The 23,320-nt window shown below is 45.7% G+C and overlaps 1 protein-coding gene across 6 annotated transcripts in view; it reads left to right on the forward strand.

Moving 5' to 3' along the window:
- The first annotated feature begins 15,417 nt into the window (after positions 1–15,417).
- The window catches only part of agrn (agrin), a 186,194-nt gene continuing 178,291 nt past the window's right edge, over positions 15,418–23,320 (forward strand). For 5 of the 6 annotated variants that reach the window (XM_078085414.1, XM_078085426.1, XM_078085431.1 and 2 more), the window contains exons 1-2: positions 15,433–16,103; positions 17,381–17,642. In XM_078085414.1, coding sequence (XP_077941540.1) covers positions 15,903–16,103; positions 17,381–17,642 — 463 coding nt within the window. In that variant the 5' untranslated portion in view covers positions 15,433–15,902. Of the gene's footprint in view, positions 16,104–17,380; positions 17,643–23,320 lie in introns of all 6 variants that reach the window. The other variant, XM_078085420.1, reaches the window with a different exon arrangement.

Genomic DNA, 23,320 nt, shown 5'->3' on the forward strand with positions numbered 1-23,320 from the left:
ACAAAGGAATGTTAGGTTTTGATAGTACAGTTTCAATTTGACACAGATGTGAATGGTATATTTCCCAGTGTTGTGTCATGTTTACTTGTGTGTAGAGTTTTGGCACAATGAGCGAATTTTTACAAAATGTGTTCAAGCAATGGGCAAAAACTGTTTAAAGACCGACTGTCCGTCTGTCCAATAAGTAGGGTCCGTCCTCTGCATCCTGCTATAAGGCCCTACCCTTTCCGTAAGAAGTTAATGTCGTTGTGCGTTCCTATTTGCCGTTGTGCTTTCCTATCTGCCGTTGTGTTTTGCACTTCAGGGCCACCATAGCAAACACCCGTCACACAGTTTTATAATAAGCAATAAGAGCTTTAGCATAAAAAGGCAACAGGTGAGCTCTTCAATGGATGCCAACATTGGAAACAGAGGCAGAGGAGTCAGAGGAGGAGGACGAGGAAGGCCAAGGACCGTAATCTCTGATGAGATCCGAGCCACTTTGGTTGATCGTGTGGTCAACCATGGTCTAACAATGAGGGAGGCTGGGCAAAGAGTACAGGCAAATCTGAGCAGGTACACTGTAGCATCCATCATCCGGAGGACTTTCCGAAATGAGAATATAAAGAAATCTACTCTCACTAGAAAATTGCAGTACTGCATGTCAACACAGTACTCAATGAGTACAGTAGTACAGTATTGCCTGTGGACTGTTCTGTTGGACTGTAAAAATACTGTACGTTTCACGTATTTAGGAAATGTATACCTACTTTGTTTTTACAGTATTTTACTATTTGTTTGGCAGAACTGAAAGATTACCAACACAAGGTGGTCGGGAACGTGTTCTGTCTCCTGAACAGGAAACTGAAATCATAAACATGGTCCTAGAAAACAACGCCATAACATTACAGCGAATACAAAGAAAAATAATAGAAAACAATGACATATTTCTTTGTTTTTAATAATGGCGGTATTGTGCTATGAAACTAGAAATCTGAGTCTTCGGAAAGGATGTAGGCCTACTGTAGTTAGCAGAACAATCACAGCTTTGCGGGCTGTAGGAGGCTTGCTTAGCTTTTGATGCTAGTGTAGAAAAATGGGTTGACGCACGCAAGGAAATGACACGCAAGGGACACGCAAGAGGCTATTGCATCTGCGTGTCCTTGCGTCTCTCTGAAAATGCAGAAGCATAAACTAGGCTTCAGACCAGCGAGCCTGTTTTCCTGTTTTTTTTTTCAAATCCATTTCAGCTTCTGCGATTTCTGTATTTCTTGTCATTTATTTAAGCTTTTTTCAACTATGTATTTTCAGCAAATCTATTTATCTATCTACTAGTTCATTTCAGCTTTTCTAATGTCTGTATTTTCAGCAATATTTGGATATTTTCACTTTAGCTTTTCTCATTTCTTTATTTTTAACAAATGGATTGAAATTCCTTTCAGCTTCTCCCATTTCTATATTTTCAGCAATTTTTAAAAATTAATTTCAGCTATTAATTAATTTTAGCTTTTAGCTTTCAGCATTTTGACACATTTTTAGCAGGAAATGCATTTTCTAGTTAGTTTTTCTCGATTGTTTACATGAATTTTATAAAATAATAATAATAATAAAATAAAGTAAGATGAAATGCTAAAGCAATGGGTTAGTAGAATAGGGCTATTGGTTAGTATAAAACAAGGGAATAACGTTAAAGTTAATAATGTAAAATATTTAAAAAAAGTTAAAAAATATTAATCATAAAGTGCACTAGCAAACAAGTAACAAAGTGTAGAGTGACGACAAAGTAATAAATGACAGTTAAAGTGACATGTGCAGTGTGAAGGGGAGTGACCGGTGGAGTGGGGGACCGGGCTCTGTTGATGAGCCCGACTGCCGACGGGAAGAAACTGTTTGTGTGGCTGGAGATCTTAGTCCTGATGGAACTCAGCCTCCTGCCAGATGGAAGGGGCACAAACAGTTTATGTCTGGGGTGAGAGGGGTCGGCCACGATCTTTTTAGCTCGCTTCAGAGACCTGGAAGCGAACAAGTCCTGCAGGGACGGCAGATTGCAGCCGATCACCCTCTCTGCAGAGCGGATGACACACTGCATCCTGCCCTTGTCCTTGGCTGTGGCTGCAGCGTACCAGACGGTGATGGAGGAGCAGAGGATGGACTCGATGATGGCCGTGTAGAAGTGGACCATCATCGTCTTTGGCAGGTTGAGTTTCTTCAGCTGCCTCAGGAAGAACAACCTCTGCTGAGCCTTCTTGGTGATGGAGCTGATGTTCAGCTCCCACTTGAGGTCCTGGGTGATGATGGAGCCCAGGAAACGGAAGGAATCCACAATAGTGGCGGGGGAGTCGCACAGGGTGATGGGGGAGGGTGGGACTCTGTTCCGCCGGAAATCCACAACCATCTCCACTGTCTTTAGAGCGTTGAGCTCCAGGTTGTTCTGACTGCACCAGGACACCAGATGGTCAGACTCCCACCTGTAGGTGGACTCGTCCCCACCAGAGATTAGTCCAATGAGGGTGGTGTCATCCGCAAACTTCAGGAGCTTGACGGACTGGTGACTGGAGGTGCAGCTGTTGGTGTACAGGGAGAAGAGCAGAGGGGAAAGAACACAGCCTTGGGGGGAACCGGTGCTGATGGTCCGAGAGGCTGAGACATGTTTCCCCAGCTTCACGTGCTGCTTCCTGTCAGACAGGAAGTCTGTGATACACTTGCAGGTGGAGTCGGGCACGTGCAGCTGGGAGAGTTTGTCCTGCAGCAGAGACAGGATGATGGTGTTGAAGGCAGAGCTGAAGTCCACAAACAGGATCCTGGCGTAGGTTCCTGGGGAGTCCAGATGCTGGAGGATGTAGTGGAGGGCCATGTTGACATCATCGTCCACAGACCTGTTGGCTCTGTAGGCGAACTGCAGGGGGTCCAGGAGGGGGTCGGTGAGGGACTTCAGGTGGGTCAGGACTAGCCGTTCAAAAGACTTCATGACTACAGAGGTCAGGGCGACGGGCCTGTAGTCATTGAGTCCTGTGATCCTGAGCTTCTTGGGAACAGGGATGATGGTGGAGGCCTTGAAGCAGGCTGGTACGTGGCATGTCTCCAGGGAGGTGTTGAAGATGTCAGTGAACACCGGAGACAGCTGGTCAGCACAATGCTTCAGGGAGTGAGGGGAGACGGAGTCCGGACCGGCTGCCTTACGGGAATTTTGTCTTTTAAAGAGCCGGTTAACGTCTCTCTCCAGAATAGAGAGGGTCGTTGCTGGTGGGGGAGGGGAAGGAGATATGTGTCACCAAGGGGACATTGTGGTTTCTGTAAATTATTGGTTTTGCATTTTAGCATGGCTTGTTTCATTACATTTTAGCGTGGTTTGTTTTATAACATTTTAGCATGGTTTGTTTTATAACATTTTAGCGTGGTTTGTTTTATTACATTTTTGCATGGTTTGTTTTATTACATTTTTTACATATTAACCCACCTTTCAGTAAATTACATGCACCTGGAGGGACTAATCAATTACAGAGAGCCCTGGCCAACCCCATTACACAATGAAAGGACCTCCCCTCTCCAATTAACACAGCTGCTATAAAGGCCCCAGAAAGGTGAAGCCGCGGCTGGGGGGGAGCCACAGGAAGGAAGGCCACAGAAAGGTGAAGCCACGGGCAGGAGAAGCCACGGGAAATCGAGCGAGAGGGCGGCCAGACAACGGACGAGCAGGCAGGGTGCAACGGGGAGAGGAACGAAACGGACTGGACACCTCACCCAGGAAAGGAACGGAACCGGAAACAAGAAGAAAGGGCAAGAGCAGCAGCAGTGGCTGGTCAAATTCTTAAATCCTTTTAGTACTCTGTTCCCGCTGGACTTTTAATATTGTAGTTATTTATGGGTTTTTAGTTAATAATAAAATCCTCCTTTAAAACCACGCTTTTAAGTCTTGTGATCCATGCTGTTCTTCCTCTGGTGAACAAGAACCTGTTTTATGGAGACCTAGACTCCGCAACTAGGTGGCGTTGCTGGTACCTTTTTATAAATGTATCTTATTTTTTATTAGATTTTAATTCCCCTGCCTCACAGGGCTGACATATGCGCAGGTTCCTGGGGAGTCCAGATGCTGGAGGATGTGGTGGAGGGCCATGTTGACAGCATCGTCCACAGACCTGTTGGCTCTGTAGGCGAAGTTTGTTGCACAGTGAGCGCACGTTGGAGAGAAAGATGCCTGGCAGCGGAGTGCGAGAACCCCGCTTGCGGAGTCTCACCAGCGAGCCGACCTGTTTTCCTCTCCTACGGCATCTCACCGCGTGACGAAAGGTGAGCGCACCTTTGACTATAATATCCAGTAATTCCACGGAAGAAAGCAGGAAAGTTGTAAGTAACTCCGCTTGAGTTGTTCCACGGATGTTAAAGAGCTCATCTCTGGTAAAAGAGCTCCGGGAATCGCAGCAGCAAACGTAATTAACAAAAACAACAAAAAACGAAGCGCACCGAAGCACCGTGGCGGCCATCAACGGCGTCATCTTGGATCTAATCCAAGAGAGTATAGGGGGGGCAGGGGAAGATAAACAGGTAAAGGAGCTGCAGGCTCAACTGCTGAAGCTCGAACTCACCAAAATGGGGAGGAGCGTGTCGAGGAGGTCCATATGCAGGGGGAGGAGGAAGAGGCGGACGCAGATGGGGAAGAGGTTGTTTCCACTGTGGTATGGAGGGGCACCAGGTTAAGGAGTGTCCTGGTAAAAGAAGAATGGGGAGGGGTAGAGGTGTCCCACCCCAGGAAGCACGGGCTCCCAACTCACATGCTGCACCGCCCCCTAGAGGACAGTACCCCGCACTGGAGGACTGGGGCTTTGAGGCAGATGCCTCTCAGTGACACACCCCCGAGAGAGACCCGGACAGCAGGGGCAGGGCAGACCCCATGCTGTCACTCACGGTACTAAAACAACAACTGCCGTTTGTCATTGACACGCACGGCTCGGGGACCGGAGTCCGATTCCTTGGCGTGAGGAATTGTATGTGTGGCGGGAGTGCGTGACACGTGAGAGCTCTGTATCATTTCCTGTCAAAACCCAGACAGTCTGACTGTCCAATGAGAAGGGTCCGTCCTCTGCTTCCTGCTATAAGGCCCTACCCTTTCCGTAAGAAGTTAATGTCGTTGTGTTTTCCTATTTGCAGTTGTGTTTTCCTCTTTGCTGTTGTGTGTTCCTATTTGCCGTTGTGTTTTGCACTTCAGGGCCACCGTAGTTTGCCCTTGTGATGAGTGAGTGTGCATATTTGAATGGCAGTGTGTTCCTTGTGAAAACAAGATATTTTCTACATGAAAATTGTGCCAAAAGCAGAGAATTGTGTGTAGTGTTTTGAAAAAGTGTGTTTTAGAACTGCAATTTGAGTGTAAAGCAGGGATTGTGCTTGTAGTTTAGCAGAATTGGTTCAGGGGGTTGGTGAATGAGTTACATGTTGTGGTCATTGTGTCTCAAAAACCAGAATTTGTGTGTAAACAACTCTGAAAAACTGTAATATTTTTACTTTCCTTAATCATTTTGGTGATGGGTGCTTTTGGTTTGAGCACCTGCCCCCCAAAATGTCTGTGTACGTGCCTCGTTTTTCCCGGATGTATATCCATGCATCTTTTATATTCAGGGATGTATATCCATGCATCTTTTATATTCAATTTACTCGGTTTCTGATCTGGCAGGTCCAGATGAGAAACAGTATGCTGGGACAGCTTTGGCCTAATAGAAAATGGGGGAAGCTTTACGAAAGTAGAGAAGAAGCTCATCTGTCCAATATTGTCCTTCCCCGTGTCCTCACACAGGGCTCTCCCCTTCATGGCCATCAGCCGCTCATGTTTATCAGATAGCTTGGAGTTATTGAAGTATTGCCTTTTGATCATTTCATCTCTGGTCATTTCAGCCTCTGACTGCTTTTGCTCTTGGCCGAACCTCTCAGTCACTATGCGAGGAAATTTGGTGTTTTGTGCCTCTGTCTCTCTGACACAAGGGCTAGTCCATTGCTCTTCTGGTGGAGGCATTGTCTTTAGTTTCCCCATGTCCATTTGTCCCGGTTTGAACACCATGACTGTGTCCAACTCTATCTCTGTGACAACCATATATGCAGCTTCCTTCTCTCTCCCTCTCTGTGTTCTCTCTTTGGCTTTCTGCAGTTCGTTTTCCATGATAATCTGCCGTTGATTTTCTGCTAAATCGAGGGTGATGAGTTTTCTGCAAACATTCCTTTCCTGATGATGAGTTTGAAGCTCATCTAAAAGACTGGGCTTTTTTTGCAAAAGATCCAGGTACTCATCCTTTGCTGAGATTTGTTTTGGCTCCTCGTCAATCACCATAGGTCGTGTTTCTACAGAGTTGTTGATGGCTGCATACTCTGGCCTGCTGATCAGCCTTCTGTACCGACTGGATCTCTTAGGGTTTGTCATTGGCTCTTCTAGTGTAGTAGTAGTAGCAGCAGCAGTAGCAGTAGCCGTAGCCGCCACCACTACTATTAAGTAAATTGTGTTGCCTGCTCAAGAGACTAATGCGCTCTCTTCTTCCAGTGACCGGCACCTCCTCGAGCCTCCGGTGTCGACCCACGGGACCTCACACGTCGGTTCGGCCGCCTCCTCTGTCGGACCACAAGCTCCACACATCTCCTCCCCCCACCTCCTTCTCACTGGTTAAAACAAAAACTAACACTGCTACAGTCTCCTGTGGTCAAGCTTTTGGGTCCTAACCTTGAACTCTCCTGACAAAAAGGCAGCTAATTGAATTGAATTGTTTATTTTTTAGGAAACGTCGAACCAGTTGCAACGTAAAGCCTAGTTTTTGCTTCTGCGTTTTTAGAGCGACGCAGACGCAAGAGCCCCTTGCGTGTCTACTTTCTAAAACAGTCGCATCATAGACACACATGAAAAACACTTGACACTTGATTTTTTTAATGTTGCCCTGTTCAGTTTCTGAAAAGTGTAAAAGATTCACAAAAAGATGAGAATCCGAACATGTGAAAAACAACATGTGAGAATGGTCGATGTATGTGTGGCTGTAAAATTCTTCATCCTCAAGGGGGAGACATTGACAAGCTAAACATCCAGCTGTTATTTATGAGAGAAACATATAATAATAATAATAATGGTGACCACAGTGCCTATCACTACGAACCTGTACCCTTTATTTTTTAATCGCAGGATATTAGACCACTAATGTCAAATGCATCATCATCGAAATTAACCATATTTACCATCTTCAGTGAAATTGACAATGAAGGTGTTCATTAAAATATGAAACTTTTGTACTTTTATTATTGTATACAGTGTATCACAGAAACAATTACACATTCGTAATTTGTTAAAACAGCTATACACATGTATAATAATGTAATGTGATGAATAACTGATGTATATTCTATAAAGCTGTTTTATCATTCTAACAGTGTGCAGCTGTGTGTTTGCCTGTGCGTACATCGCACACACATTCAAACTCTGAGTGTGATGTGGTTTTGGAGCAAAAAGAGAAAGCTCCTGCAAAATGAGAAGGTGAGAGAGTGACAAAGCTGGAAATGAAAGGAGATCCATGCTTTTGCACCCAAGGGCCACTCTGCGTCTGAGGCCTGGAGAAGCCACGCGTATTTCACTCAATGTCTTTTAAACGCACAGTGGAATTTTTGTGGGGGGGGGGGGGGGGGGTACTGCCCCACCTCGACGACGATTAAAACATACATGCAGTAACTTCAACCAACGTGATCTCCAAAACCTGTTCGTTAAAATGTATACGAAAATCTTAAACATACAAATTCGTAACAATATACGAACTGGCGGTGGTTAACCACGCCCCTTGAGTGAACAACATGGCTATGTTGGATTCTTGAGTGAACGTCTCTCCGCCATGTTGGATGTTTTGAGGGGGTTAGGGTTAGTATTGTATTCTTTCAATTTAACATTGATTTCTCGTTAAAAATGCAATCATTTTACATCGTTAGACTTCACAAAGTGTGTTTACGGGGTGCAGGTCCCCATTCACTTTGAATAGGGTGACGTTATCAGTTGCCAGTCCGTATTTATTTAGTATGCATCACTACGAATTTGTATGTTCAAGATTTTCATATACATTTTTACGAACAGGTTTTGAGGATCAGGCTGCTTTAACACACACATACAAAATGCTTCAATATACCACAAATGCATGCACGCTCACGGCCACAAAAGGGCTCTTGTCCTAACAGGCAGCCCAAGTGACAGACACTCTCATTAGTCCCAGGCTTTGATTCCTGTTTATTTTCTGCCGTGCCTCGTCACTCAGCCCAGTGGTCCAAATAAAATAAGCTCCCTCACTTTTGTTATTCCCTCCCTCTATCACGCACAGTGTGATTCGCCCTTCACTACCCCACTTTCCTCTGAAAGTTCTCAGCAATTTTTCTCGAGCAGAAGGAGGGATTTGGTATGAGTCACAGATTCCTGGGCCACGATTCATAAAGTAACATCTGCTTCTAGACGCTGGGGGCGGCTCCCCTACCTGGCCACAGCCCAGCGCTGTATGCTGGCCCAGATGCATATCAGGAAACGGTCCTGTGGATGTGTTCAGTGTGCAATCCATATCCAATAAGACGACTTTGGGAGTAAAACGTGGTGATGGCAGTTCTACCATTTTGGGTTTTTGGGTTCTACAAAGGCTGTATCTGAAAGTCATTCTTGGTCCCATTGATATTGTGACAATAAATGTATAAATTATATAAATATTAAAATTTAATGATTTTGAGTACACAATAAATTTACTAGTTGGTGTTATACTGTGGAAAAAAGTAAAGATACCGTATGACATTAGCTAAAATAAATAATGCTTTCCCTCCTTATTTAACATTCATATCGTATAGTTGAGAATGTAATTATGAACATTTACGTTCATTAAAAAACAACAACTTCAAGATAATGTAGTTCTCTCATAGCTACAATTGTTAACAATTTGCCGAGCTGTTTCGTAAAAACCATTCAGCTAATCAGGAATCAGGAAACATTTATTGCCAAAATATGTCATACATACAAGGAATTTGACTTGGCGGTTGGTGCATAACAGTAGACAGTATAACAATAGACAACAAGACAGCAGTGCACAAGTAATAAAATGAAATACTAATGCTATGGATTAGTAGAATAAGGCTATGGGTTAGTTTAAAATAAGAGAATAAAGTTAAAGTTAAAAATTTAAAAATATTTTAAAAGTTAAAAAATATTTAAAGAAATTAAAAAATTAAAAAATAAAGTGCACTAGCGAACAAGTGACAAAAGTGACGAGTGAAAAATGACAGTAAAGGGACGTGTGCAGAAAGAAAGTGACCGGTGGAATGTCAGAGTCAGTCAGTGGGGGACTGGGCTAATCAATAGAAGAGCCACGTAATATTAGTTTCCATCTGCTTTTACAAATCCTAAGAAACATTGTATAAATGATGCAAATCTACATTTTTACTATATGGCGAGATAGTCGGCTTACAATGGATGTTTGCGATCCTGGAGTAAGGCCTCCAAGTTGGTATAACCGGTGGTTCCCCATTCCTCCCATTCTGCAGACATTGTATGAAAGCAGCATTAGGCCTCAACCAGAACACGGTGCTAAGGTAGTACCATAAGGGGTAAAGTTGTATCAATAGTGGTCTGTTTAATGTTTTGTTGAACAAAAGATTACCCCTCAGTTGTTAATAGCAGCCGATATCTTCATGACGCATACAGGTGAGTCCAAATAGAACGGTTGCGGCAAAAATAAATAATCAGATTGCCTGGCTGACGTGAATCAGCACAACTTAAAATGTGCTAAGTGGCACGGAGTGTGCAATTAGCTAATGCAACTGGGCAGCCATTTTGGGTCCAACCGAGTCTGCACAAGCAGAAGCCGTTATGATGATGCTGCACTTTCTCGTCACAGAGCTGATTTTGTCTTCTGGCACCTTATGTAGCTTCCTGACTTAGGAAGGACAGCTACACAGACACACACACACACACACACACACACACACACACACACACACACAGAGTCAGCCTATTGATCGCGTTTCCTTCCCTTGGTGGGATGTATGGATCAAACACTAATACATGAATCACAGTTCAGGGAAACCTAAAGCCATCTTATGGAGATGAGGAATCTCACTGATACTGAGTTCCTGACTGTACATCAAAAAGTCCTGAATAAGACAAGATCACAAGGAACACTGGGGCCTCAGGATTGAAAGGGTGTTGGTGTTTCCATGGAGACGTTACTCACCAATTCTACTAGTGTCTTAAATAACTGAGATTTAGAGAGGGCACGTTATGGCACTTTCACATTTTTTCGCTCACATTTAAATGTATTTCTTTACAAGTCTACCATCAGAGGCCCACGGCTACAGAATGCAAAATAATCTCAGCACTAAATACCTTTGAATCCGACAGGTTTTCCATTTATCTGCATGGCGTGGTCGTCCGCAGTGGACTCATTTTCTAATGGACTCTGGCGAGCCCCTGCCAAAAAGCATGCTGAGAATAAATGAATGGCATCCATTAGATAAAGTGAGCATCAGTAAATTGTGGCCAGTTCGCGGGAGCTGGCGGGGGGGCGGATGGATGGAGAGGTCTTGTAACCAACTAAGAGTAATGAAACCTGACTCGCTATCGTTCTCTGCTGCCACGCCGTCGGTATGGCCTGTGAACACACAGCTGGTTAAAAACACAATGATTGACATGTGAACATTATGCATTTGACATTACCATTTTCCAAAGCGAGTTTGACGGACTATATGAGATTTGTTATGACCTTCATTCTACTTTCGTCTGACCATGTGTTATCCGCTGGAGGCAGTACAGTCACCATGTATGGCATGAGGAAGTGAGGGGATTATATGTGGGTCCTTATCTGTACCAAAACAGTCTACATGGGGTTCCTCACTAACACTCCTTTATCTTGTCTGGACGCCACCTTATCTTATCTATTCTGATAGGACCGATACTGATGGTGGTGGCTGGCATTTTTATTGGAATACAGAATGCATATTTGGCTGGAAGAGGTATAGAGGCTCTGTTCAAACTGCAGACTTTCTGACTGAAAGAGAAAGCTGTAGAGAGAGGGTGGAGGCGGGGGGGCATCTGACATTCCAGTTAAATGCACAGGGATGAAACCAGGTGTGAAACCACCTCCTGTTTTGACTTGACTCCACAAGGTAGAAGACCATCTGGCAAAGTGTCAGACAGCTAAACACTGTCCGATTGCTGAAGCTCTTCCACCTCTGCTGTTTGTTTCTGAAAAGTTGCTCCGCAATTGAAGCAATTTAATATGTCCCAAGAAAAACATTTTACCAACCAATTTACCCCTAAACGATCAATCTAGCTAGTCTGTAAGCATGCAACATGGAGAAGGTTTATAACTATCATTTGAAACAGAAATGACATGTTATACGAGATGGATGCATCTAAAACCTGCTCAGCAATACTTGCATTGACGCCTAATAATCAGCCTGTATTACTACGGTGCTACGCCTAAAACAAACTCATATTGGGAGTTCTGATGCCCAGGACAGGCCGACCGATCGATCGATCGTCGTGACGCAGGGGGTAGAGCGAGTGCGCTGCGAACCGCAAGGTTGGTGGTTCAAGTCCCAGCTGCCCCATGTTTCAAGTCGAAGTGTCCCTGAGCAAGACACCTAACCCCTAATTGCTCCCCAGGCAAAAATGTGAAAAAAAGCCATGATTTTAAAGTGTAATGTAAGTCGCTTTGGATAAAAGCGTCAGCTAAATGACATCTAAAAGTAACAAACATGCTGTTCCATGATTATTGCTTCGATATAAACACAGGGATTGAAGGAAAGCAAGCCTCACGTTATTTTATCAGCACACTAGAAGGGGTCCTGGTGCCTGTGGGGCTCCTTTAAAGGTGATATGTGATAACAATAATGCATACAAATAAGTTTCCTTTTCAGCAGAGTAAACTTCCCCATGAAAATTGTGTATCTGCACTATTTATGCACATGACTAAATAAGCATTAGTACGAAAACGTACATTGGGTCCTCTGCATAAGGAGGATTTTCAGGTATGTTTGTTTCGGGTATGTTTGGACATTTTCAGGGACTTGTCTCTGTCGAAAGCGCCCGGTCCAGCCTGTAATGAGAAATCCACCCATGCGTTTAATCTCTTGCGTCGTTCTGATATTATTCACAACGCACATCCGTGTGCGGATTCATGCGTGCATACAAATATTGAAAACACGGCCATAATGACTTGCATTTCCCAAGATGAGCACATCACCAGATGGTTGATTATGGGTGAACAGTCAGCCAGTTTGAAACTGACAGACAGCAAAGAGAGGGCAAAGGCACTGGACACCGAGGTCTGAGGGAGATAGATGTCAGGCAGACGAGGCCCTCGGTCCTCTGTTCTCATGCTGTTACCTGATAACTGGGCATGTCCTCTGCAAAGAAAAAAAGAGCTGCAGCAGCCTCGTTTGATAATGCTGGAATGTCTCAGCCTGTGTGTCCGTGTCTTGTATGTTGTGGAAGTGTGGCCGTGCTTTATCTATGAGAGCAATGTAAACGTCAACACACCGAAAGGACACACACGGTCAGGATAAAGGATGTCGAAACAGCACACAATTGAAAGCCCAGACACAGAATAACTTCTGCAGGAGGGGTGCATTATTTACGAGGCATCACTTACATGACTGGAACACAAGCCCAAAGGTTGGATTAGAGGGTGAGGGTGGGAGGGGGGGGGGGGGGGGGTTCTTTTGATTACGCACTTCACTGTGATTCTGCAGTGATCCACTGGGGTGCGGCAATGCACAATCTGCTTTTGCATACAATTTGGCTGCTAATGTTGCATCTCGGGTTACATGTCTTTCTTTCCAACGACACACGCCTGATTACAGTCAAATCTTTCCAGCTGCGGCGGGCTGCTCTGTGTGAGCCATCATCATGAGTATATCTTCATCTTCATCGATGCAGCGATCCTGCGTGTTTATTCTCTGGGGCCTTTTGTGTTGAAATATTTGTGGGATAGTTCCTGTGCTCTGGCAAGTTTCACATTAGGTGGGCTTCCACAATAATCAGGTTTTGAGTCCTTGGTGAGGGACAACAGATATTTTGTAACAGGGCTAGTTTGTACGTATCAAAGACATTTTCCTAATAAAGAAAATGACGATACTAATAAATGTCCCTGACAATTTTTTAAAGGTTTGTACGCTGTGAAAGAAAATAAGCTTAATAAACAACTTTCACACTTGGGTACTGAATAAATGAACTGTGGGATTTTAATAAACAACAATACCAATCACACTTGTACAGCTGTAAAGTCTCTCAAAGTTTAGATGATATAGCTTAACCCAACAATACTTACCATGCAGCTTCTAGATCGTTTTACAGCTGCAATAAACCATCCTTTTTGGGCTATTTTTTTGCACACTGGGATTGGGTGCACCACATAATGCAAGTTGATGTTCTGGGTTTTGCAAACAACTGCCATATGTGCCTACTGTGGAGCGGACATGTGAAGGAATACATGATCATTTTGAGTATTGTTTCTGATCCCTTGATAGATATACGGTCAACACAATTTCTCCTTATTCAGTTTTTTGGTTTCCAACATCTCCAGAAGGAAACGTTAGCTTCTTTAACTGCTAACGGCCACCTGATAGGAGCATGCTAATGAATGCCGCTATTCACCAGCTACCTGCTAGCTAGCGCTATCTGTCTGCTTTTTGGTTTTTACCACGCAGTGTACGTTTAAACAAACTTTTTTTGGGCCAAAGGAGTGCAGCTGCTGGGAAAAGGCCAAATAAAAGAGACTTATTCTTATCAATTCAAGATGAGCTAAAAGTTGCTAAAATACTAACTTGTATTGCTAGCTTAAAAGCTTTAGGAACTTAGTCAAATTAATGCACTTTAACTTTAATTCCAATACCACTGAAGTAACAGTTATGGTTTAACAGATCTAAAACACAAACAAAGCTGGTATGGTCCATCAATGACATTAGCGATTCCTGTTTGACACCAACATTCAGCTAGATTGAGAAAATGTGCATAACAACACGCAGTGGAAATGTTTGGCTGTAGCCACTCTTGTTCCAACCAGTCGTTAGTGCTATAATGTAAAGCTCATTTATATGTAAAAGCCAATTAAAATATTTTTTAAACCCACAAAGTCAGCCAGTCAGTTCCCGTTCAGCAGAGCAGCTCGTACAACTAGACAGTATTAAGACGATGTCATTTTGGGATTTGTGAGAATATTTCTCGAGACTTAATTGGAAGGTATCTGCCTTGAGGAACGGTGCGTGACGTGTGTGTTCTCCTGTGATAGAAGCAACACATGTTATTCACTGATACATTCAAATAAAAGCAGTGACAGACATGATTTGTCATTGTCTATTTGGGTAGCTGTCAGAGCTCAGGCCCACTTGAACAAATTTGCGTCCAAATAGTCTCTAGCCTCTGTGCATAACCAAGCCTGTCATTTTCCCAGAAATAGAAGGGTAGTTAAAATTACAGCTTTTGAGGAGTGGAAATTTACGCACTGTCCGTTTTTAAATAAGAGCTCGAACAAAATAGCCACATGGTAACATTTACAGCAGAACAGCAGAGGTTTAAGATACACAGGGAATCTTTAATGACATACAACATAGAGTGAGTACAGCTGTAGGTTTCAGTTTCACATGGATTTGTAGTTACTGTCCAAAACCCCAAAGTTAATACCTAAAGTCAGAAATCCAGATTAGATAAATTTTTGAAGCGTTACATAGAGTGTATATCTAGTTTATCTTCACTAGTGCTATAACTCAAACAATAGTGATATTAAAGATCAAAAAAGGTCAAAATAATGCTGTTCAAAGAACTTAAATGGACCAAGTTAAATTTTTCATAACATGGAGTCTGGGAGTCAGCAACATTAACATATCATTGCCATATATGTTACCTTTAAAGGTTGTTATAGCAGAAAGCTGTAGCCTACTTTCTGCTGGAGGTTTTAGTGAGTCAGCCGAAAGAGTAAAAAAAGCTGAATCATTGACTGGCGACCAATCCAGGGTGAACCCGGTCTCTCTCCCGATGTTGGCTGGGATCGACTCCAGCCCCCTCGCGACCCCGTTGGCAGGGTGAGCGGCTTGGAAGATGGATGGAGGGACACTGCACAGATGGGTCTTAATTCACTTCTTTTTTTTTTAAACAACCATGGAAGTAAAATCTTAACTTAGAGACATGTCTTGAATAAAAAAAACAACAACTTAAAAGCCAACGACATTTTGAGAGTTTAAAGCGGACTGTCTGGTGAACTGCATTTAATAAACATGTATTACATCGGCTCAGGCAATTATAAGACTCTATTCTATTCTAGATCTTTCTTGGGGGCTGATGAGGTCCGGAGGTAAAGACACCGTCTGTCCGACCGGGGGCGGCCTTGGACAGCCACTTTTCTGCAGGCATCGAAGCGTGGCCCTGCGCACCCCCCTCTCTCTCCTCCCCCATCACCCACCCTCACTTGTGGGATCAGCAATTCGTATCGCATGCAAAGTCGGGGAGCGTCACTGTGAATGTGTGTGTGTGTGAGAGAGAGAGAGAGAGAGAGAGAGAGAGAGAGAGAGAGAGAGAGAGAGAGAGAGAGAGAGAGAGAGAGGGGAAAAGACAGGGGGCAGAAGCGCGGTTACATTCCTGGAGAGACAGATCCCTGCCCCTTCCTCCCCCTTCCTCCTCCTTCCTCCTCCTTCCTCCTTCTCCCTCTCTTGCCTCCAGGTCTCCCAGCCGGCGGCGGCAGAGAGGGATTTTTCGACCCGGGTTGCAGATGCGGGGAGCTGGGCTGCAGAGTGCAAAGACACACCGGTAGTCCTCGCGGGAAGTTGCGGGAAAGGAGCTAAATTAAAGAAGAACCAAACGCAATTGGCAAAAAGAGTTGTGGGTTTGTTGTCGAGCGGTGAAATCTAGATTTGAATAAAGTTAACTTTGTGTCGTGTCGCCCGCGGTGGACATGGGCTCCCGGCGGACACTCGGGGCCGGCCGGACGGCGCTGCTCCTGGCGGGGCTGCTCGTGGCTCTGTGGCACCGCTGCTCCGCGGGTTGCCCGGAGAGAGACCTGGAGAACAGGGAAGAGGAGGCCAACATAGTTTTGACCGGCACCGTGGACGAAATAATCAACCTGGACCCGGTGCACAATACGTACTCTTGCAAGGTACGTGAATTTCGTGTGGTTTGTGTGGAAGCCGCCGCGTGCTTCCTTCAGGGGGAAATGCACCTGCCTCGTGATGGAAGCGGGCTATTAGAAGTCACGTATTGGATCGCAATGGACTCCACGCTGGTGTTAGCTGATTCTAGTACAATTCTAACAGGTAAAAAAAAAACAGTTTACAAACTCATTCATCGAGAAGCCTTTGGCATTAACACTGACAGCGAATTTGCTTCGGAAACATATAAATGTGTTTAATTCGCCCTTACCAATTACACAGCAAGGGAGGCCCAAGCGACCTTGTAATCAGCCCGAGCCTGCCGCCCTACTGAGGTTAGACTGGCCCCTCAACTCCTGTTCCCCCTGGACACATACGTGATGTGATCTGAATCATTCAGGTTGGGGTGCTGCTGACATGTGGCACAGCCGACTGGCCGTAACAGTGGTTTTCATTGAGAAATATCATTTAAAAAAAACATAATAATGAGATAACTGAAGTACCACAGAGATACTGTAAGAGACGAGAACCTGGACTTCTTCTGGCACTTGTCACAGCAGGGTGCAGTTATTATACTGTCATTAGTCACTCCAGTGTGAAACCAGTGTGTGATGGACCTGCTACTGTAACATTTCCACTCTCTCTTTGGTGTCACAAGAACATTATCACCAGTGGACCACGTAAAGGCGCAGGGTTAAACCCCCCCTCCTCCAAACAAGACGCACGTATCCATGCCGCTTGGAAACTAACATCTGCATCACCATGGACTCGTGGTACCCTGCTCTATAATCTGTCAAAATAAACAAGTGGTGCAGGGCCGCTCTGCCCCTCAGCACCCACATGCTTCCCGTCTCCCGATGAGTCGGCGGAGTAGATTAGAGGCCCCGTCGCGCTCCCGTGTGTACACACAAACCGCGGCTGAGCGGCGAAACGGGACGAAGCGGCTGACCTGCGGCGCAAAGAGGGGGGGGGGGGGGGGGGGTGACTGCGCACCGGGCAGATTTGCTGCACTTCCTGTGACGCAGGAAGCGTGCAGCGTTTTAGTTGCATGATGATTACTTCGGTAGCGGCGGCCATTGTTGTGCGATAAACTGTCATGGGATGTTTGGGTTGCACAGGTGTAATTAACATTCTTGATTTCTTAGCAATTAAATGAACAGGAGTAACTGTTAATTAACAAATTCCGAGGAGAGCAACCTTGATTCAGGTAGACAGCATCTCTCTGCATAAAACCGCGTGGCTAAAGAGGATGCTGTGTTGTGTTTCTTTTGTCGTTCGCCCATAGGTCAGGGTGTGGCGCTACTTGAAAGGGAAGTCCAACGTCAACCAGGAAATTCTCCTGGACGGCGGCAACAAGCTGATGATCGGCGGGTTCGGCAACCCCGGGATCTGCGACAACCAGGTGGCCACGGGCGACACGCGCATATTCTTCCTCAACCCTGCTCTGGAGGCCATGGGGCCGGAACACAAGAACGAACTCATGCTCAACTCGAGTCTGATGAGGATTACCCTGCGCAACCTGGAGGACGTAGAGCACTGCGTGGAAGGTAAGCAATGGAACAGCGCCTGCGTCTTTTACGTTGCCGGGAGGGATGATAAGAATGAGAGGCAGCAGCGAGCATTCCCGCTGGCTGCTGAAATGACGCAGCCTCGGGCTCATGGCGTCAACGTTTCCCTGAAGTCACTGGAACGAGGCCAACTGAGTCATTTTAGGAGCTTTGTTGCCATGGTGAAGCTTCAACCTTTTTCCAGTGGAGCCTTGAGGCGGATGTGTGTGATTAACACCTTGAGGACCCCGATTGAGTGGTTCGGGGATGATTCTCGACCTTTGCAACCCGTAGCTGGCTGTGGTGGTTTTATGAGGTTAAACACTTGCATACACATAACACAAAACGTTGGAGCTGTATGTGGCAAAGCAGGTTTACACAAATCTTTTATTTAAACAACTTACCCACCAAATCAACTTCACTGTAAATGACTGTTTCACTACCCAAAGACTAGGTAATAAATCAACAGATCTAATAAGATTTCAATAATCATTTTGAAAATGCTGTTGTTCACTTGATTGTAATTATTACCAGAAGTTTTGCATGAAAAGAGTTTACTTTACATTCTTATTCCTCCTGAGTCCTTTTTTTTGGCCGAGAAGCAATTTGTTAGGCTTCTACGAGAAGAATCGCACAGCCATGACTAATAAATCTCCGCCGTCGGCTGTGACTGCAAGGCTGTAGCAGCCTCTGCCCCCCCATTGCCAGCGAGCAGGGAGCTCACTGCTGTTTAACTTTTGCTAGGGCTCGACATCGTTGGCAGTCATTGGAAGTTTGAATCCCACACGTAGGCCGGCCCGGGAGCAGCAGGGTGGAAACGATCTGGAGCAGGAATCACCTTGTCCAAGGCTTTCTGGGGCGATCACTGTTTCAGAGTTGTAGGGTCGATATTCTGGGTACTTTCCTCTGAACAGTTCTGGGTGGCAGGATGTTCCAATGGATGCAGCTTGTTTGCAGTGTTAAGTTGCATTTGGCAGACACATAAAACCTTCTTCTGTTTGTCTGTCCAGGCACGAAACACTGCACTGCTAACCTTTTTATTCACCCCCCATTTCTTCTTTTCGGACTCCTCTTGTGGAAAGGGGAGTTTCTTGGCTCTGCAAAAACTGTCTAGAATGTGCACTTTCTGTTTTGTGGCTCTGTACTTGAAGAGCGTTTACTTCTCACAACCGGATTTTCTCCAATCGCCATACGGTTGAAACAAATAGCAGCAAGAAAACACTTAAGAAATTATCCTTAAAGACATCTGAAACGACATTTCCCTGCAGAAGCTCTGGATATGTTTATGCAAAGAAACACCCAAGGACAATTTGTTAGGTTCAGTCCTAACTCAGAGTATTTGTTTTATTTGGGGGGGGGGGGGGGGGGGTTTGGCCCTGGTAATTAACTTGCATGCCTCCATCCGGTAGAGAATGAGCTCTAAGGCTTGTTCCAGGGCGGAGTTTTAATTAAGAGAGTCAAGTCACATCCCATCTTTGGTGTGCAACCACTACCCCCGAAAAAAACTGTGGGACGTCAGTGCAGCCGGGACAAGACTCTACCTGCCGCGCTGCTCATTGTACCCTCCTCTGCTCTCGCCTCATTCTTGACATTTTCGATAGCTGGGATAGACTCAGGAATGCCTGGCAGAGAGCTCGGTGGGGAGGCACATTGTCTGAGGGGGAAGAAAAAAGGCTTTGTGTGAGCGCTTTTTGCCACTTTTGAGACACGAAAGAACACAAGACGAGTGATGTGGAACAAGCGTATTTATTTTCTTTTGTTTAAGAGAGAACATGGCGCGCGAGGGATCTGGCGTTGGCGGTGGCGCACTCGTTTTGGATTTAGGACCACTGGCACTTGAAGGAAGATGCCTTCAGGCGTTTCACGCTCTATTCTGCTCCAGTGCTCTTCGCACCGGGCGGCGGGGCCTTCGGGCTCCCTCCTCCACGTGTGCGAACACTCGGCGACGGGCTTTCATCTGCCACAAAGCAACCCCCAATCAACACCCCCACCCACCCCACCTACACCGCACCACCACCCCCTACTCCCAAGGAAATTCTCAGTAAATGTTTGGGGTGCTGACCAGCTCTTAGTGTGTGCTTTATTTGCGGTGCGAATGGCCCCATTTCCTTATCTTTACCTACCGACAAGCGTATACCGCCATTTGTGTGGTTGCACAAAAGCGTAACTCTACAATGCAGCGCTCCACATCTGCCTCAATGGATTTGCACCTCGTCAGGGCTGATAAGCACATTTCTTTTGGCACAGACTCTCTTCTATTGTTCGGGTCCTCCAGCTGCCAGTCGGTGTGTCAGAATGAAACACAGACGTTTGTACTGTGTTTGGTTTTTTTTTTTTAAGTAGAAGTTGGGGGGGGGGGGGGGGGATTCAAGACACCACGTCCTCCAAAACTTTGTAGAGGAAAGAAGATGAAGAGCGCCTTCTGTGTTTATTGTCATTTCCATTTCTCCCAATGCGGTGTTGATGGCACCAAAGAGAGAAGGCGGAGCTGTTTGGGCTTCGGGAGGGAGGAAGTCCTCCTGATGGAGAAGTGTTGAGCGTGAGGAGATCTTATCCGTCCCGGTGTGTTTATCAGCTGCTTTTGTTTCAGTCCTCGGTGACTTCATGCCAAAGTCTTTCCCCCAAGGCCCGGCAAAACCGCGGCAACAAAGGGCCGTTTCTTCCGTCTGTCTGCATTTTTTTTCGCTTCTCTTTTTTATCTGCCTCTTATTTTTTAATATTAGAAGTCAGTGTATTGTCTTGCAACAGCTGTATCAAAGAGCTTCTCTTTGCCTCTTTTGTGCTGCATCTGTTTAAATACACAGGGCCGATGCAGCCAGTGTACTCCGCCAGTTGGACAATCCGAATGTCCTTGTGGGATGTTAATGAGCAGCTTTTGGCTGCTCCACACGCCACTGAGTCTTTATGATCTGTGCGTACAGCAGTCCAGAGGCTCACTGGTAATGGGACTAGCCAGGCTTGCTGAGGACATGATGGGGGTCCTGATGTGCCAGCAGGTGGTCTTGCCTAATGATGGGCGAGCAGACAGTCCTGGGGAATGCTCCTCGGGGTGGGTGGGATGTGGGATGACTGTTTGAGGCCCCCCCTCTCAAACGTCCCACCTTTCCTCCACAGCTCCTTCAGTGAATTGAGCCTCAGCCTTTTCTCCCCCCAGTGTTTGTTCAAGGAGGAGGCCCGGAATCGGCTGGAATTCCTTACCTGCCCGAGCTCCTACCTGGCTGCCTCCTCCCTCCTCTGCTTCTCGATGTGTGAGGAGATACTGGCAGAACGATAAGGGCCAAATGGCGAGCGTTGTTTTTAAGCCACACTAACGGCTTTTTCATAAGGCGAATGCCAATCATCCACAGGGCGGTCGCCTCCCCTGTTTTCGACAACGATTGAAAACCGGGGAGGCGACAGGTCACTTCACAGCTGTTAATCAGTTATTCAAAGTCCTCGAGGACACTTGGGCAATGGTGAGAGTACGTTGACAGAACAGTCCAGCCCAGGATTAAGCCCCGGTTTTGCCTTTCTGTTTTAGCAGCGGTCAGCTGAGAGCCTAATATGTGTTTTTACCTAAACAGTATCCCGTCTCTTCAAATGTGTGGCTATATCTGGATTATTCTGTCGTGTCGCCTCTGCTTGTTTTATTTCTGAAAGGAGAAATCATTTGATGAAGCCTAAGCAGTGTTTATTTCAGGCGCGGTGGCACCAGCCCCCCCCAGATATAAAACAGTTTGTTCCCTATAATTTAAAGATCAGGCTCCACCACCACCACCTGCTCATGTTTTACCCTCAGCAAGATGTTTTAAAGATAGAACACGACATGACAACCTAATGTATAATTGACCTTTCCCAGTTATTAAGACATCGGGCACGTGGGTAATTCCATAAAACGGATGGGTATATGTTATTGTGGCTCCACATGGTGTCTGAGAACCCTTATGCAGACAGGTGACTGCTCTAAAGCACCGGGTTCTTTATCCAGTCCATGTTCACACAAGCAGCCTTTTGTCTTCAGTGAGGAGAAAGTCAAGAAGACTGACTTTGGGGATTGGATTATATTCTCAGGGCCCTTGAATGGATTAGGCTATTGTCTAAGAGTGGGAGTTCATGCGCTTGGTGTAGAGCCTTTCAACAAAGGTGTACCCTGAGTAAGTCTGTGTAACCTGAGGGGCTTATCTGAAAGCATTTCATCCATTGAAGTGAACATAATTGGACAAATAGACAAGCTTGATGGAAGGCTTTGATGGAATAACAGCAACAAAGACTTGAAAGGAGAAACAAGGCCAGCTGACCTGTTTGCCGGGGAGCCCCGGAGTCCCCGGAGTTATTGCAGATTTTAGATTTTAATTAAAAATGCAGGACCGGCGAGCCCGCTTGGCATAGCGATAAAGGATTCCCAAATGAGAAAGCCATGAAAGATAGAGAAGAGGAATAGAGCAAAGGAGGAACGGACCACTTACCCACAGTCTGCTCGCCTTGGCTGGAGTGCGTCCTTCTCAGGCTGATAGGAATCAGAGATGGTATCGATAGTGCGCAAAGATACCAACATGTAGTGACGTGCCTGTCACTTCAGTGGGATGATACCATGATCAAGGTGTACACGCAGACATACTGGGTGACATCTAGCCTGTCCAAATACACAGTCTAAATGTATTGTAGTGGTTTCTTTATTCATACTCAATGCGGGGATACGGTGTCCCCATATGGCTGGAAGTGGGTCGCTCTAACCAAATACTCACACAACAATGATGTCAAAGCTGACATCCTTGTCACGTTGTGAAGCCGCTGAGATTCTCAAGACGATATATAAAGTTATCCTGGAAGTCCCAGTTAAGCTGGAGGGGGAAAGTAGAACGGACCTGGGAGACCTTGTGTTCGCACTTGCATGTACGGTGACCCGGAAACCTTCCTCTTCTATCCCAGATGTGAAAAAGCAGCAGTCTTTATGACATCTAGGCTCTCTCAGGGGAACTGGATCTGTGACAAAACTCTTCCTTTAAGAGCACATTTCACAAGCGGGGGGGACCGGAGTGACAAATGTGGCTACTTACCGTTAAACCACCGAAAACATGAGGTGTAGAGGAAAGGGTTTTAAGGGGATACCCGGGGGGAAGGAGGGGTAGTAGAGGTCCTGATGTGAGTTCTATTTAGGTCGGCTCAGCTGTCACGGCTCAGGTCAAGAGAAAGCAAGGGGGGGGGGGGGGATTTGTTTTTTTTTGTGCCCTGGAATGACTTTTGTTATAGGACACATAAGGGACATCTTTGATAAACTTCTCTTCTGGAGATAGTTGCTTGGTGGACACGATGCAAAGCTGAAGGTAAGTTGGTTCCGTGGTTGATTCCATTCTGTCACCTTGACCTGATGCTGGCACATTAAGCATATCAGGCCCCTTTTCGTCCCGGGCTGTGCACCTGTTACAATGAGGCAATGAGGCTAATTCTACGACGCTGGTTGTTTCCAGGCTCCTCTTGATATGTTTCTCACTGGTTTATCGTTAAAGTTTAAGCCAAATAACGGACGTAAACGTTGCTGTTGCTGAACGCTTCTTTAAGTCCAATCCCATTTCCTGCCTGATTTAACACAATCTACGTGACAGTGCTGCACATCCGGGAAGTAGGAGAGACTACACTGAGGGGGGGGGGTTACACATACAGAAACAAATCCCGGGACGTTGGGCCCAGTCTCTGTTACT

Source organism: Gasterosteus aculeatus, chromosome 2, assembly GCF_964276395.1.
Source record: "Gasterosteus aculeatus chromosome 2, fGasAcu3.hap1.1, whole genome shotgun sequence".
Lineage (NCBI taxonomy): Eukaryota > Metazoa > Chordata > Actinopteri > Perciformes > Gasterosteidae > Gasterosteus > Gasterosteus aculeatus.